Source organism: Staurois parvus, unplaced genomic scaffold (genome assembly GCF_062004578.1).
Source record: "Staurois parvus isolate SC_StPar_1 unplaced genomic scaffold, SC_StPar_1.0 ptg002245l, whole genome shotgun sequence".
NCBI classification, from domain to species: domain Eukaryota; kingdom Metazoa; phylum Chordata; class Amphibia; order Anura; family Ranidae; genus Staurois; species Staurois parvus.
The window spans coordinates 188,969-207,345 of NW_028320041.1; the positions used below are offsets into that span (position 1 = coordinate 188,969).

Below are 18,377 nucleotides of genomic sequence, written 5' to 3' on the forward strand. Positions count from 1 at the left end.
CAGCTATACCAAAGTGAAAGATACCGTACTAATAGCAAAAACCTTCAATTTTGTAAGTTTTAATCAGCTTATTTACATACATATTCATAGACCTCTAAACAAGGGAAAGCAATTGATATTTACTTACATGTTTCCAAGAGCGACTTCTCCTAGTAGGATCAAACCTGTCGGGTTACTTGGCGTTGTTTGACAGTAGTTTGCACTTTTAGAAACCATGTCGGCAAAATAAATACCTTTACCGAACATGTAACCAGTCTACAACAGAATAAGAAATGTGGAAATCAATACTCAACTAATGACTGAAAACGATCCTAGCAGTTAAGGAACTCTGTCTTTGGACTCTAGAGCTGTTTGGATCAAAAGTACAACCTACTCACAAATTTGCATTTTTTTAACTGGCAGGGCAAATATAAAATCCACATGTGAAAATAAAGAGTAGATCCAGAGATGGGTTGCCGATTGTGTATCTAAACCCTGGAACTAATCCCTTCCTTGGGAAAAAAAAAAAAAAAAAGTTCTTGCCCCATCCCTCCTGAAAGTCTCCATCAGTCACTGAGGCCACTAATCTCATAAGGGCCGACAGAAGGACCAAGAGGCAAGGTTCCAGCTTTACCTTTTACCAGAAGTAAAGACTTGCTTACAATTTAAGCTGCCTATACCAATCAGCCATAACATTATGACCACCCACTTAATATTGAGTAGGTTTCCCTGGTGCATGTCCACCCAGATTTGACATTTACAAAGCTCTACTTCACAACCACCCTGTCTGGCAGAGTAGGAGAACACTTTATCTCTGCTGCAGTTCAATAACAGTTCTTGTCCCTCCCTCAGCCTGTGACTGGATCATGAAGGAGAAACAGGATCATGAAGGCTTCTCCCTCTCCCAGTCTGAGCTCTGTTGTTAGGGGGATTACAATGTACTTTACACTGCTTGTATTTAGTGATGTTTTATTGAACACAGGGCTGTAAAAACATGTGTCTTTTGTATCAGAGTAGAGTTTTGGATTTAATACATGAAAAATAATTTATCACTATACATAAAATAATGATGTAGGTTACTATCGCTGGCTTCCTCAAATACTAATTTCTGACCATTTCTTTGGCTTTAACAATATGAATCACTGACCTGAAAAGTATGTAGATAGGGAAAGTCGAAGAAAAGATAGAAACCCTTAGAGGCATACATATTTCCGTGATGGTAATTTAAAAGAACAGAAATCAAGGGGAAAGTGTAATAGCAAGACAGAAGTCTCAGTAGTTTCCTTTACCTCTGGTCTATCCTGGGTTTACTGGATAGAAGCTTTGCAGCATTTTGTGCCCAACACTATATTATCCATTTCCCATCCCTTACAACGCACAAAGAAGGTACGAGGGGCATACTCACAACAGGTGCTTCAGGAGGAGCAATACGCAGACCTTGAGACAAAATTCCAGCAAAGTTTGTGGTTCGTGATCCGTGCCAGAGCAGCTGACGGTTGTGTAACTGCTTGAATGGCTTATACCTCTGTCTCTCCCCTTCTCTTTCAATCTTGAAAATCTGTTAAAAGTTTTAAAGAAGGTTTACACGTTGCCCCTCTAATATGTGTCACTGCCAGAAGAGAAAAATGGTAAGCAAGCATTACTGTCAAACTGTTAAATATTTAATTGCAACCCTAAACAAAACAAAAAAAAATGTTTTAAACACGGTTAGCTGCTATATTCCACTTCTTCTCAGTTGAAACTTTGCCTGTCCATAAATATATACTGGTTCACTGCTTGCTGACTCTGCTTTCCAGTTTCAGGGTGGCTCCTTGGCTTTGCAGGGCCTAATGGAACCCGGTCATAATCACTCTTTTGTGCACAATCCTAGAAGCGGATTACAGGCTGATGTGATGACACTGCCTATGCCAACATACACAGGAAGCCTGAGAAAATTAGATGCAAAAACATTTGCCCCTGCTCTTCCTCTAAGGGTGATTGAAAGTGATTGGCACAAGGCAAGTGTACATAATGAATATATGAATTGTGGGGACATGCAGTCTCGAGGCGGAGGATCAGATTCTATGGCAGTATGGCTTACTCTCCCTGACGTCTAGGAAGTGGAAAAGGAGAAGCAAGAAACAGTGTTTGTAAATGAATGAAGTTGCATTCCTGGACTTTTTTTTTTAAGCAAACATGTATTGTCTTTGTGCTTACTCAGTTAAAAAACTTCTGAGGCTCTAGTGCTACTGTAAAACCACTTACATCATGGATCTCAAGTTCATAGGCGTTGTGTGTCTCAGCATGTGTGTTCTTAACATACTGAGTGATTATCTTGGCTTCTTCAGAGTCCTTATCTACAACCTGTAATAAAAGATAAAAACTGAAAATCAAATCTAAAAGCTGGCCATACATGGTTCAGCATTTTTATTTTCATTCAGCCCACTATCTGAATGAAAAAAACCTGAACTGTTTTCTCCACACAGTTGAGGTGGATGGAAGAACATTTCACATCAAGCAGTGTATGCTGCCACATGTATTTAAAATTCTGTTTAATTGTAAAATATGTTAAAGATTCTTTCAATAATAGTCAATGTTCTGGACTAGTCAGGTTTCCTTACCTTAATATCAGTCTTAATTTTCTCATACTTCACATCAATAGGATCCTTCTCCGAGTCATCTGTGCCACCCCTCAGAAGACTGTAAGCAACTTCTATATCTAGCAGATTATCCAGCATCTGCACCTTTGCCTGAAACCCAGAAAAAGATGTTTACCTAATGTAAACTCAGCATTCCAGAAATAATATCTTAACCAAGGGTATGGATATAACTTTGTTACAGATTATGATCAATCATCAATAAGGCTACTCAATCTGTTCACAGACCTGGATGTATTCCACATTATCCAGGAGAGGGGGCTTCTTCATTCCAAAATCATGAGGTATTAATGTATAGAAACGATTGGACAAATCCAGCAAACGAGCTTCAGGAGCACTGTCAGATACAGCCTAGAACACAACAGAAATTGTTAAAACTGCGGCTTATAAATTCAGATCATGTCAGGTAAACATTCAACATTGCGACTCACCTGCTGCACCTCATTCAGGATAGAGTATGCACTTTGAATCTGTCGCTTGCTAAGCTTGCCCAAAGGCATCTTCTGCAGATCAATCTACAAATCAAAATAGTAACACATTACAGTATATCAAAAGCTAAGAGACATTTTAGTTCCTGGATGTTGTTTTTAATTTGTACTAAAACACACATTCCCAGGTCCGAATTTTAAAAAGGTGTACAAATGCCTCCAGAAACCCCCTTCTTTTTTCCAAGCTTCTGTAGTGGGGTTGTCATTTGGCAGGCACAAATAATACACTGTGTTCAGGAGCCAACAAGCTACTTGAGGAGCGCCCCCTGCCACAGTATCGCCTAAGACCCCCCCCAGAGTCTCCTGTGTCCCCCCTCACACAGTGCCTGCTAAACCTCCCACAGAGTCTCCTATGTCCCCCCCCTCCCAGAGTCCCACAGTGTCTACTAAACCCCCCCAGTGTGTCATGTCCCCTTCATATCAGACACACAGGTAGCACTGCCTACCTGTCAGCATGTGTATAGCAGAACGTAGATCAGAAGACAACACAGTGCTGGGTGGAAGGCGGGAGCAGGGGCTGCCAAGCTGGTGATTGGTTGTTAGGACAGCCTAGCAACCAATGAGCAACTTCCACCCCAATCCCGCCCTCCATCCAGCACTATGCTGCCTCCTGCTCTGTCTGTAACATGAGAGTGGCAGAGGCTGGGGGGAGGCAGAACCACTGTCACGATTGACCTGTCGGCTCCCTGCGGTCGGCCGCAATCAAAGGGTTGATGACCCCCGATTTAGAGTATACATTTATCAAACTCCATTTAATTTTAGTGCATACAAAATGTAAACCAAGTTTTTTGGTAAAACATTAATGTGAGATTGTCTCAAGTATTTCAGTACTAATCATCTCAAGCCTTAAAATTGCACACACTCATGATAGTGAAACTTTGATACTGAAAATTGTCCATAGGTGACGTGATGAAAGCCTTTACAAGTTAACAGTATAGAGTTAAACAACAAATGACAAGCCTAGATTTCCTGCTTCCACTTCAACATTTTTTCCCATTATCTCTTATTTTCTTAACTTTATTTGCTGTCATACAGGGGGTTGGATAGTCGACCCATACTGAGCCCCACCCTCCCTTCCCAACGTGACAGCATAGTAGAGATGACAGGTTCTCTTTAACTACTTTACAATAGTGCTATAGCCGAAAGACGGCTACAGTGCGGTTGGTCAGTTCTTGGAGGGCGTCATGTAAATACAGTTGCTGGTTATCGGCAGCACTTTTTGCTGTCACAGCATAAGTACTGCTGATAACCGGCAAATGTAACAGAGCAGATCTGCACTGATAATCAGGACACTGATTGTCAGTGCCGCCCATCAGTGCCCATCATTGCTGCATATCAGTGCAGCATCATCAGTGCCTCCTCATCAATGCCCACCAGTGCCACCTTAACAGTGCAGCCTATCGGCGCCCATCAGTGCTGCCTCATCAACGCACATCAATGAGTAAGAAAAATTACCTGTTTGCAAAGTTTACAAAAGAAAAACTTTTTTCTTCAAACTTTTTGCTCTTTTTTGTTTATAGTGCAAAAAATAAAAACCCCAGTGGCGAATAAATACCACAAAAAGAAAGTTCTATTTGTGTGAAAAAAAAAAAAAATTTCACATGGGTACAGTGTTGCATGACTGCGCAATTGTCATTCAAAGTGCAACAGTGCTGAAAGCTGAAAATTGGCCTGGGCAGGAAGGTAGTAAAAGTGCCCTGTAGGCTAGTGGTTAATGAGACATCAGGGGTCTAAAAGACCTTTGTTACCTATGGGCCCCACTGAAGCAGATCTAGCACAGATCATGCTTGATTAGCTTCTGCTCCGGCCACCTGCTGGGAAGTGGAAGTGAATCTCTTCCAATAGAAAGCCAACTTGACAGTAGTAAACACAGTCCTGGCTGCTACAACAGCTGGCAGGTACCTAAAAACCTTTGCTAGCTCTAACAGTTTATAAAGCATGCTAGTGGACAAGTGGTTAGCTATACTAATTCAGTACACAAATTTATCAGCACTAAGCTACTGTAATATGCTACTGGGGATTGAGAAGTTAAGATCCGGATATATTCAGCAAATAAGTTGCTGTCATTAGGGTAACAATTAACACCTATACCAATACTTAGTGAACTGAAAAAGGATCTGCAAAAATCCTTGCAATGCTAAACTGATGGCATTTTTTTTTCTTTCACGCAAACAAACTACACCTTATGGATAAACAGAACCTACCTCAAACTCCACCATAGCTTTCTTCATGCTCTCCACATCAAATATCATCTTTATGAGTTCTTGCACCGGTTTTGCAAGTTTGGACTTTGTTCCAGCTCCAGCCGATAGCTTTTTCACCACATCCTCCTCCTGACAGACAAAAAAAGGGATGAAGAAACTGCCGATTAACAACACAAATCAACTCAATTTCGTGTTTGTGATCTTACTACGTACTGTATTATGGATAGTTTTCAGACTATTGGTTTGATGTTTTCATGCCCATAGGTCACTGGAGTCTACATGTCCAGACCAAAAGTTAGCCTCCTCAGTATGAGTCAGTTAACTTTACTATACGATAATTATCTTGCTTAAATATCTTTACATTTAATTGATTTAAGGGTGTGTTTGTGTATGTAAATATTCCAAACACCCCTTCATATTATCCTAGGTGTCCATGCGCACAGACTTTTAGAAGCTTTTAATGACAGGGGCTTTTAAGAGCTGTAGCAAAACCCCACTGCCAGTGCATCCAGGAGCAGCAGTGTTTTGGCAGAAAAAATGCTTGATGCGTCTAAATGCGTGTTAACGCTAGGTGCGTTTATAGCACTTGAGCGTTCATTCATTCCAATGGCCAGAATACATTATTATTCTGGCCAATGAAATTAACGCCCAAGCGCATGACGCCTGTAAACGTGCCTAAAAGCTTGTAAACACGATTGACACCTTTACAAGCATCAGGCATTTTTTTCTGACAAAAATGCTGCAGCCAAGAGGAGGAGTGTGTTTAAAACGCCGTGTGCATGAGGCCTAAAACAGTGCCACCTATAGATTACAATGGCCTCTGCCAGCTTACTTATAATTGCGACGTCATAATGATCACATGATTTGAACCATTCTGAACAGTTCCCAATCATAAGTGAAGACTGACAGCGACAGCTAGGTTTGGCAGCTATGATAGCTGTTTAAAGGATGACATTTAATAAAGTATCTCCAGTACAGACACTGTACTAAGGAGCACGTTTATGCAGATTTTGGGTAGAAGGGGGTTAAACAATTGTTAGCGTATTGTTTAATTAGTCAAACATGCAGCAGATCTGACTATCTATAGAAAATATTTCTGCAGCAATGTACTATAGAGGGCGGTCTCTCTCTAAATGAAAATTCATGAAATATACAGTTTTAAGTCAATAGACTGCTGAAAGGTGGTTTCCACTTACTAATAAAGTATGCTACGCCCCAAATAATTAGTAATACAAGGACATCTTTCTAGGTAAAGCACCCCTCATTTAAAGAAGGGAAAAGAATCTTGGCAACTAAGCAGCGAAGACTCTATTTAAGGAGCAGATCAGATACTAGTGGTGCACCGAAATGAAAATTCTTGGACAGAAATCGAAAATTCAGGATGCATCTGGCTGAAAACAAAAACAGACAGATTTAAAAAAGTAATTTTTTTTTTAATATAGAATTGTATCATATTCGACTTTTTAATTAATATCATGAATATGAATTTGTTTTCAGCATCTTTTTGACCAATAGGCTGCTTCCACACCGAGTAGTTCTTACAGCACTTTTGCATTAAAAAAAGGCACAAGAAAAGCTCAAGAAACATGTATCCCTTTAAGTTCAATGTGCGTCTTCACACTGGTCTGTTGTTCTTCCCTTGCGGTGTTATAAATCCTCCTTGCTGCATTATTGGTGAGAAGGAAAAAAAAAAAACAAGGGACCTTCCCATTGAGTCCTGGTTCACATCTATAATTTTTTGAGCTGCTGTGTTTTTGGACTTTTTAAAACGCAAAATGTTGCATTTTTGGTTCAATAGACTTAAAAGGAAATGCTGCAGAAAACGCATGTCATTCGGGTTTGCCCCATTTTTTGCTTTCATTAGCAAAATGCTTAAAAAACACGGCAAAAATGTATGTGCAAATATGGACAAAACGCAAACTGCAGGCCGGAAATGCATTCAAAATGGATCAAAATACAGGTTTTGCATGTTTAATCTGCCCAGCAACAAAGTGGCCAAAAAAAACTCATTCAAAAGTGTGTGTGCAAAAATGCAAAATGCACTGAAAAAGCACTGCGAAATGGGCAACCCGCAAAGTGCACTGGTGTGAAATGCATTTAGAACACATTAAAAAAAAAAAGCATGTAAAACACGTTGCCTTTTTGATGCATTTTGAATCTGCACAGCAACAAGTTGGGAGGAAACAAAAACGCACCAAAAAAGTGTTAAAAAATCTGCATGCAAAAAACGCACAAAACAATCTGCATTGGTGTGAACCAGGACTGAAGTGCATTAAAACCGTATAAATGCACGTGTTGCGTTTTTTATGTGTTTTTAATTTGCCCAGCAACAAGTTAGCCAAAAAAAAAAATTCAGTAAACGCAAAACATCAAACATGTAAAAAATGTGTGTGCAAAAACGCAAAATGCATTGGTGTGAGCCAGGCCTGAAAAGCATTAAAAACCCATAAAAAATGCACACATGCTTTTTTTTTTTTAAATTACATGACCTATGAAAAAAGCAAACCTGGTAAAATCATGGCAAAACGCATTAAAATTACTGTAAAACTGCGCATTTGCGGAGGCCATTATTGGCACCTTTTTTCCTATCGGCAGAATGCCGATAACACGGTTTTTGGCTGATATTTCGGTTCATCCCTTTCAGATACTTAAATATTCTGGACATTGCAATGTTTACACTACTCTATTCTGCATTGTTAATTGATTCTAAGGCCCCTTTCAGACAGGGCGGATCCGTGAGGGTGATCTGCCTGTTCATCGGGAGATCTCTCCGCTGATACTCGCTGAGCAGGCGGATGACAGGTCTTTGTTCGCACACAGACACTGCCCGCTGATTTCAATGGGACAGTTGGATGGAAACGGACCACCTGCCTGTTTCCACCCGATTGTCATCCAATCCGATCTGCTGGACGGATGGGGAACAGATCCCCATCAGTCTGTTTTTGGCGTACAGGATCAGATGGCGGTGCGTGTCCGCTGACACCAATCGGGACCAATCGGGTCCACCTGAAAAACAGACTCCATCGGTCCGCTCCTGTGAAAGGGGCCTAAAGACGGCAATCAGCTTTCTATGGAGGTACCTGCTACTCCGTGTATCCATTCACACAGAGTTGTGGCACGGCCCGCCCCCTCTCTCTTCTCATTAGCTCACTGGCTGTGATTGACAGTAGAAGCCAATGGCTTCTGCTTTTGTCTCAGCGAGACTCCGGTGCACATTGCAGGATCAAGAAGGGGCTTAGGTGAGTATTAGGGGGGAGCTGCATGGAGAAGGATTTTTATTGTATGAAGGTAGGAACCCTTGAGCATGTACAACCACTTTAAAGCTGTAAGCTTTATAAATAGTGAAGTGGTTTGGACATAAGACCGTGCTGCTGCCCCTTGATTCATAAATCTTCACATCTAGGTCTTTAGACTTGCTGGTGTGTTGCTTTGATCAAGTAATTAATCACGTCTACTGTTATGCAACTTCAAACACTTACTTGGCCATAGTCTATCTCCAGTGGATAGAACTTATTGGGGTGTTTGGTGAAGTTGGTAGAGTGCCAGGCATTTCCAGTTTTCTCTTGATACAGACTAAGGAAATGGTCAATGGCTTCCTCTTTAGAAGACATTTCTTCTAGTTTGTTACTGCCTATAACTGTTCCGACGCGGCCCCAGGACCGGAAGACCCAGTACCTGCGAAATTAACATAATACAGGGTTAATCCATACATCTATGAAAGAAATAAAAAGTACATATATAAAAGACATTACGTGCTTTGTACTATAAAGCAGAGATGCAACAGGTTAATATGTTTACATACGTTAGAGAAAACAAATGAAATGTATTTCTGAATGTGACTTGTGCACCTGACTTAGAATCTTATCCTCTATGTACAGGAGAACTAAGGCTGACAACAGACAAAATTTGGCCAGTTCAGCATGGATCAGGCGAATTTAGATCAATGCGCGACCGTCCCTGTTCATCGAAGTTGAAGATTAGATCAACTTCTAACAGACAAGTCTAAAAACTTGTCACTGGATCCCCCTTTCAGAAAGCAAATAATGAAAAAACTACTCAGTTTCATGAATAAAAAAGAAAAAAAACTGGCCAGCTTTAGACTGGGAAAGGAAGGGGCAACACGAGTCAATTAGATGTGCAGCATGCACAAGCATGGAAAACGAACATGCTGGCACCAGGAAAGAGGATATTAATGGCCTCATCATTCTGCTACTACTACTTTCCTGTAAAATCCCAGACTGGGGATGGGGAGGCAACCAAGATGAAATGCATAACTGTATCAGAACAAAAACCAGGTCACCATTCTGACTAGGCTGTCACTCAAAACAGTGCAAACAGAATGAAAAATACAAATCCTTAGCAGAAAAAACGGCTCTGGAGCCCAGCTTATTTGGTATCCGAACAACAACCCTCGTCCCCCCCGCCATTATTACTATATTACAGAATTGACAACCTACTATTAGCCACTCTTTGCAAGATTCTTCCCTCCTAAAAAAAAAAAAAAATTTGGATTTTTTTTTTTTTATCTTGTCCCCCACATGCTTTGGGTTGATTTGCCAGCCCTCATTACTGCTGTTTTGTAGGGATGTAGGCGCAGGCAGATTAAACCAGGGCTTTAAGAGGGGGACCAGATATGTGGCACTCACATAAGATTCTTCAAAGCAATGGTCTCTTTTCAATACAATTGAGATATGTGGCATGGGCAGCCAGAGGGAATTAAAAGACTTTTCCATGCAGTTTTTTTCCTTTTTCTTATTCCATTTAGGTGATGGCAGGAGCTCCTTCTACTACAACCTGTCTCTGAATTTTCACATCTAGACTTCACCTACTTATAAGTCATCTATATTCCAAACACAAGTATAAAAAAAAAAAAAAAAAAAACCACTCTAATCTCCTCATTAACCTCTCTTCCAATAGCAATTATCCATTGTAACCAATATGAATTCATTATTAGATACAGACCTGGCATCTCTGTCATGTTCTATCAACTGCAGTTTATAATAAGAGTTTGTCCCTCGGGATATATCCACCAGGCCCAGAGTGGCACTGAAGATCTTGCTACTTTTCTCCAACACATGACATGAATTCTCAAGTCCTAAAAGCAATCAGATATACATCCATATTTACATATTTGTATCAAGTTATTAAAATTTCCATGGCATAAAAATTGTTCCATTTCAAGTCTAGTACAGTTGTGGTAAAGAGTGCTACTCTATGCTCTGTTTTCTTCAGCAGGAAATTCAGACTAGGGTTAGACTACCATGTTTTGAACAGGAAATCAAAACACTCAGGAAAGCCACACTAACCAAAGCACAACATATAAAACAGCATATACAACCCCTTAACATCTATCCGCCTTAACCCTGATTTCCCTCCCAGGATGCACCAAGATTTTTTTATCTAAACACTGGCCATATAAATAGGTCTTGGCGAAACACTTCATCCACAACGGCAAGTTGAAAACACTTCAAGAATTACTTACGAGTCTGGATATCCGCGAATTCCCCTTTTGGGCATACCTCCAAATTAGACACTACCTGCTATCACATAAACCCATTCAGAACTGGTCCCGCCCTCTTACCCTGTTCGAGTCTATTTGCGCTAAAGCAGGACCATGTAAACATTTGATTCCAGAGATCTACCCCCTCTTACTGGAAAACAGGACATACAACTCTCTTCCCTCTTGTCGGGCCTGGAATAGAGATTTAGACACTAACCTATCAGACTCCGACTGGGATTTAATCTTTCAGCACTCTCATAAATGCTCCCTTAATGTCTCGACCCAGGAAAACAGCTACAAAATAGCCTCTAGATGGTATCACACCCCTTTGAGGATTCATCGTTTCAATCCTTCCTTTCCCAACAGCTGTTGGAGATGCGGAACTTCTGCTGGTTCGTTTCTCCACATCTGGTGGTCCTGCCCGGCTCTTCAACCGTTTTGGCGAGAGGTTCATCGGCTTGTGGTGTCCGTAACTACCTTGCCCTTAGTTCTTTCCCCAGCTCAATTTCTCCTTCACCACTCTCCCCTTCCCAGGGGACAATACTTCAAATCCCTGGCCATGCATATGGTCAATGCGGCCAGACTTTGTATTCCTGTTCTGTGGGGCTCCACCCGTCCTCCCTCTATACGTGATTGGCTCACCCGAGTGGGAAAAATAGCGGATATGGAGGAGTTGATTGCAACTGCACACGATACCCCCACGACATTTTCTCACGTATGGGCCTGTTGGACACATTTTCTGACTACTCCTGTTTACCGATCTCTTATGGACCAGTCGGTCTGAATTCAATTGGACCCCCTGAGGGCGCTACTCTCTCTTGCTTGACTCTATGAGGGCAGATTACCCGTTTGTCCTCCTCCCCCAACCGACCGATTCTGATGACAGGCTGGAATTTTGTAGGTTTTGCGAATGTATCACCATATGGATTCTCATTTGCCCACCCCCTGTGCTGCTCCTTCCCCCCCCCCCCCCCCCGTTTTGTTTTTCTTTTGTTTTGTTCTTCTCTCTCTTACTCTCCCCCCCTCTTTTTTTTTGTTTTTCTCCGCTCTAAGGCTTCTTTTCTTCATTTCTGACTAACCTCTGCATGCATTGGTCAACTACCCAAAGGACAATTAGCTATGATGACAGAATCACCTCCCCTTTCATACTAGCAGTATACTTGATCACACATTCTCACACCCGCGCTCAGACGCCTCCACCACTTTCAACTTATAGCACTGACTCTGGCTTAGACGTTGTTTGTGTTCTTCTCCCTGCTGCAGATCCACACTTTGTGACGTTATCAGAGGAGGTCTGGGGCCTCATGGCCTAACGCGTTTCATTATAAGCGTTCTAATGTATTTCAGGCACTACCGTGTCGTGGTTTAGTTACCCCACACTGCTTTGTTTTTGTAATTGTACTTGTTTTCATGCACTCTTGACTGGATGTGTGTGTTGCTAATTGTCTTTCTCACATTTCATGTTTATCTTAGCTTATTATGTCAATCTGTATTTCACAATAAACATTTTTTTGGAAACAAAAAAAAACAGCATATAGACAAGAGTAGAGTCCAAGGTGTGGAGGGGCTCAGTGTGTAAGCACTATTTTGTTTTTACATACTGTCACCAGTGCAGTACAGCGTCATCATATAACTGGCATGGCGGTGATCAGGGACACTGACTGGTGACCGTATGGAAAAAAAAAAAAAAAAAAAAATATATATATATATATATATATATATATATATATATATATATATATATAAAGTTTTAAATATTTTTTTTATTATTGTTCATTTTTTATTACATTTTTTTCTTTTTCTTAAAGATTTTTTTTTTCATATTTCACTATGGCCAAAGTAGTATAATGTTACCATACATTTACTACTTTGGGGAAGTGATCAGTATTTTATTTACACAATTTTCTTATAGCAAAGACTTACTTTGCTATAAGCAAGCATTTACCTGAATGACAGATTCATTCAGGGTTTTTTTTTTGTGCTTAGCTGTGATTTGGCCACGGCTAATCACATGACACGTGCATGTGATTCGCTGTGACGATTCACAGCTAGACACTAGTAGACAATGGATGGCATGAATGAAGCCATCCATGGTGTACAACCGTCATGTGACCTGCTGTGATTGGTCACAGCAGGTCACATGGTACCAGCAACGGGGTCGGTACTCAGATCTGTCATCGGCCGTGTCCGAGGTACATTGGTTTTGTTTTTTTGCTATATTATTTTCAACTCACTTTGATTTATTTATGCATTTCTGTGGTTTTAAAAAATGGTGCCTGCACGATCCATACACCTAGGGAAGCCTATTGAAATGAGTGGTCTGTCGTATAGGTGCGCTATGAGAACGCACACGCTGGCATGCCCCTTACACCCCGGTCACGTCAGGTGCAACTTGCAAAATTGTATGTCAAGTCGCACCCTATTGTCCGCTATAACAGCGGTCGTATCGATGCGGTTCTGACTTTGTCGAAGCCGCGCCAACCTCTAAAGTAGTGCACGCAGCAGTGCTTTTGGTGCGATTTGCATAGACGTTGGTGTCAGCAGGTCACCCAATTTTCAAATTGGTTTTGATGTGACCGGGGGCTCAGGGTGTAAGCGAGCGCTTATGGTATTTGTTCCCTGGTTCCCTTTTTGTTTTCCCGAATGAAGGAGCTCCGGGGAGGGGCGCACTTTGGCACCCTCACCTTGAGTGCCAGGGGAGCTTTCCCAGAGCTGGCCCAGAGGTCGTTGGATGGAAACTATCCTCCGCTAGGCGGCTCTTTTTGATTTTCTCGTAATTTTTCCATGCCGGGCACTTTTACAAGGTGTGGAGGGGCTCAGTGTGTAAGCACTATTTTGCTTTTACATACTGTCACCAGTGCAGTACAGCGTCATCATATAACTGGCATGGCGGTGATCAGGGACACTGACTGGTGACAGTATGGAAAAAAAAATATATATAAAAAAAGTTTTAAATATTTTTTTATTATTGTTCATTTTTATTACATTTTTTTCTTTTTCTTAAAGATTTTTTTTTTCATATTTCACTATGGCCAAAGTAGTATAATGTTACCATACATTTACTACTTTGGAGAAGTGATCAGTATTTGTTTTTTTTTTTTATTTACACAATTTGCTTATAGCAAAGACTTACTTTGCTATAAGCAAGCATTTACCTGAATGACCGATTCATTCAGGGTTTTTTTTTTTGTGCTTAGCTGTGATTTGGCCACGGCTAATCACATGACACGTGCATGTGATTCGCTGTGACGATTCACAGCTAGACACTAGTAGACAATGGATGGCATGAATGAAGCCATCCATGGTCTACAACCGTCATGTGACCTGCTGTGATTGGTCACAGCAGGTCACATGGTACCAGCAACGGGGCCGGTACTCAGATCTGTCATCGGCCGTGTCCGAGGTACATTGGTTTTGTTTTTTTGCTATATTATTTTCAACTCACTTTGATTTATTTATGCATTTCTGTGGTTTTAAAAAATGCTGCCTGCACAATCCATACACCTAGGGAAGCCTATTGAAACGAGTGGTCTGTCCTATAGGTGCGCTATGAGAACGCACACGCTGGCATGCCCCTTACACCCCGGTCACGTCAGGTGCAACTTGGCATGCGACTTGCAAAATTGTATGCCAAGTCGCACCCTATTGTCCGCTATTACAGCGGTCGTATCGGTGTGGTTCCGACTTTGTCGAAGCCGCGCCGACCTCTAAAGTAGTGCACGCAGCAGTGCTTTTGGTGCGATTTGCATAGACGTTGGTGTCAGCAGGTCACCCAATTTTCAAATTGGTTTTGATGTGACCGGGGGCTCAGGGTGTAAGCGAGCGCTTATGGTATTTGTTCCCTGGTTCCCTTTTTGTTTTCCTGAATGAAGGAGCATGGGGGAGGGGCGCACTTTGGCATCCTCACCTTGAGTGCCAGGGAAGCTTTCCCAGAGCTGGCCCAGAGGTCGTTGGATCGAAACCATCCTCCGCTAGGCGGCTTTTTTTGATTTTCTCGTAATGATGAACCATTTCCACGCCGGGCACTTTTACCCCCTTCCTGCCCAGGCCATTTTCAGGTTTCAGCGCTCTCACAATTTCAATGACAATTGCGCGGTCATACAACATTGTACCCAAACAAACATTTTATCATTTTATTCACACAACTAGAGCTTTCTTTTGGTGGTATTTAATCACCGCTGGGGTTTTTATGTTTTGCTAAATTAACAAAAAAAAGACAGAAAAAAAAAAAAAAAACAAAAACACGGTTTTCTTTAGTTCTGTTATAAAAGTTCGCAAATAATTGTTCTTCATAAAATTTAGGCCGAGATGTATTCTGCTACATGTCTTTGGTGAAAATAACCCAAATTAGGATGTATTTTTTTGTTTGTAGGAAAGTTATAGAGTTCACAAACTATTATACTACTACAGTATACTATCAAGTATAATTGAACTCAGAGCTGCAAGGCTAGAGTGCAAATTGCTTATCCACAATACTGCCTGCAGGCTCTGATCTACCGTAATAATGTTACATTAGAGCTTAAACTGTAACTGGTAAAAAAGCAAAGTGAGGAACACAACATGGATGTCAGCAGAAGTATGCAGACTACCTAAAATCACTGCTGATTTAAATCTGATTGTTTTGCAAAATGAATAGTATTCCCACAGATGTGACATTATAATGGTCACTGTGGATATAATCAACAGCTTAATCTCTGAGATGACTGGTTTGGTTTTCACACTTGCATTGCATGTCCCTCTGTGTTTTGGTGCTATAATTAAAATATCACCCAAGAGCTTAAAAGTGAGAGGTGTGACCTATGAGGTATATCAACTATGACTAACTAGCACACGCCAAGGGAAGCAGGGAGCCTCTCAAGGTGTTAATACGGTACTGCGGGACTACCTTTAGGTTTCAAAAAACAAGCACAAATCAAAACACTAAGCAAATTACTTTAAACATGAGGAAAATAAATTATCTATATAACATGCAGTTCCTGCTTTACTCTTCAAAGCCCACTTGGATACTGGGCACTATCTTTATACAGCCTTAAATTTCTATTCAAGCTCACAAGATGATCTACTCCAGCACATAGCTTCATTCTGTATGTCATGTCAAATGGAAGACCCTTTAAAGCCAAGAAAGGCTCTGCCATTTGATAGCTGAAATACTGGGGTAGCAGGGCTAAGTGTCAGAAGGGGGTGGGGCATAACTGGGACTGGGTCTTGCACACAGCAAGGGATTCAGATCCAAGGGGGTCCCACAAGAACACAGAAGAAAATAAAATCAAGCACCTGAAGACATTAAAATGTGCCTGGACTTCAGTGGTACTGTTTGCTTGGGTACCTTTTAGGCCAAACCAGGGTCATTTTAACCACTTGACCTCCAGAAGGTTTTACCCCCTTCATGGCCAGGGCATTTTATTAGCACTGTGCTAATTTTACTGGCAATTGCGTGGTCATGCAACACTATACTCAAATAAAATTTATATAATTTTTTAACACAAATAGCTCTCTTTTGGTGGTATTTATTCACCACTGGGTTATTTGCTATATAAACGAAAAAATACTGAAAATTTTGGGGGAAAATAGCCACGATTTTTTATGCTTATAAAACTTTGCAAATAATCTTTTTTCAGAAATTTTGGCCAATGTATTCTGCTACATTTCTTTGGTAAAAATAACCCAAAATATGTGTATATTATTTGGACTGTGTGAAAGTTAGAGTCTACAAACTAGGGTATACACACTATATTGCCAAAAGTTTTGGGGTGCCTGCCTTCGCACGCACATGAACTTTAATGGCATCCCAGTCTTAGTCCGTAGGGTTCAATATTGAGTTGTCCCTTTGCAGTTATAACAGCTTCAACTCTTCTAGGAAGGCCGTCCACAAGGTTTAGGAGTGTCTATGGGAATGTTTGACCATTCTTCCAGAAGCGCATTTGTGAGGTCAGGCACTGATGTCAGACGAGAAGGCCTGGCTTGCAGCCTCCGCTGTAAATCATCCCAAAGGTGTTCTATCGGGTTCAGGTCAACACTGTGCAGGCCAGTCAATTTCCTCCACCCCAAACTCGCTCATCCATGTCTTTATGAACCTTGCTTTGTGCACCAGTGCTCAATCATGTTGGAACAGGAAGGGGCCATCCCCAAACTGTTCCCACAAAGATGGGAGCATGAAATTGTCCAAAATGTCTTGGTATGCTGACACCTTAAGATTTCCCTTCACTGGAACTAAGGGGCCAAGCCCAACCACCTGAAGAAAAAAACCCCACACCATAATCCCCCCTCCACCAAATTTACACTTGGTACAGTGCAGTCAGGTAAGTACCGTTCTCCTGGTAACCGCCAAACCCAGACACGTTCATTGGATTGCCAGACAGAGAAGCGTGATTTGTCACTCCAGAGAACACGTCTCCACTGCTCTAGAGTCCAGTGGCGGCGTACATTACACCACTGCATCCGACGCATTGCTTTGCATTGCACTTGGTGACGTAAGGCTTGGATGCAGCTGCTCGGCCATGGAAACCCATTCCATGAAGCTCTCTACGCACTGTTGTGCTAATCTGAAGGCCACATGAAATTTGGAGGTCTTTAGCGATTGACTCTGCAGACAGTTGGTGACTTCTGCGCACTTCAGCATGTCAGCACCCCCCTCTGTCATTTTACGTGGCCTACCACTTTGTGGCCGAGTTACTGTTCCCAGTTGCTTCCACTTTGTTATAATAAAACAGTTGACCGTGGAATATTTAGTAACAAGGAAATTTCACGGATGGACTTATTGCAGAGGTGGTAACCTATCACGGTACCACGCTTGAATTCACTGAGCTCCTGAGAGCGACCCATTCTTTCACAAATGTTTGTAGAAGCAGTCTGCATGCCTAGGTGCTTGATTTTATACACTTGTGGCCATGGAGGTGATTAGAACACCTAAATCCAATGATTTGGAGGGGTGTCCCAATACTTTTGGCAATATAGTGTATATTTGATCAATTCTGATTACATACTGTCACCAGTGCAGTACAGTGTCATCATATGATTGATGTAGCAGTGATCAGGGACACTAACTGGTGACCGTGTGAAGAAAAAAAAAAAAATGTATTCAATTCTTTCAACTTTTTTTTAAAAAACACTTTCACTAACTTTAGCAGTCATAAATGGGTTAACGTTCATGAATAGCTTTGCTTATGGTTGCGGTCTGTGATTGGCTACTACAAATCACATGGTACAAGTAGCGAGGTACCATGTGATTGCTGTGGGCCAATCACAGATCACAACCGTATGCAAGCTGTTCATGAATGGAAATCCATCACGATACTTCGGCAACTCACAGCGTTCGCGGGAGGGAGGCGCGCTAGTGTGCACATGTAGCTCCTGACCTACAGGTACGTTATTATGCCTATACATGCCATCCACCCACAGTAAAATTTCTATGGGTGGTCTGCAAGAGGTTCAGGACAGCAATCTAGGAGGGCCAAATCTCCAAGCTCATGAAATACTAATGAAACACAAAGCTAAATAAAAATAATTTTAAACATCTGTTTTTGCCATATTATTGGGCATTGTGGGTCTGAAAATTTGAATTTTAACTTTT

The 18,377-nt window shown here is 41.4% G+C and overlaps 1 protein-coding gene across 1 annotated transcript in view; it reads right to left on the reverse strand.

Annotated features, from left to right (window-relative positions):
- Positions 1-18,377, reverse strand: part of LOC149431470 (poly [ADP-ribose] polymerase 1) — a gene marked incomplete at its 5' end in the record, with an annotated part of 55,998 nt that overhangs the window by 10,816 nt on the left and 26,805 nt on the right. The window contains 9 exons of the mRNA XM_089665575.1: positions 128-255; positions 1,385-1,537; positions 2,224-2,322; positions 2,580-2,708; positions 2,844-2,966; positions 3,047-3,130; positions 5,308-5,436; positions 8,787-8,982; positions 10,270-10,402. Coding sequence (XP_089521701.1) covers positions 128-255; positions 1,385-1,537; positions 2,224-2,322; positions 2,580-2,708; positions 2,844-2,966; positions 3,047-3,130; positions 5,308-5,436; positions 8,787-8,982; positions 10,270-10,402 — 1,174 coding nt within the window. The remainder of the gene's footprint in view (positions 1-127; positions 256-1,384; positions 1,538-2,223; positions 2,323-2,579; positions 2,709-2,843; positions 2,967-3,046; positions 3,131-5,307; positions 5,437-8,786; positions 8,983-10,269; positions 10,403-18,377) is intronic.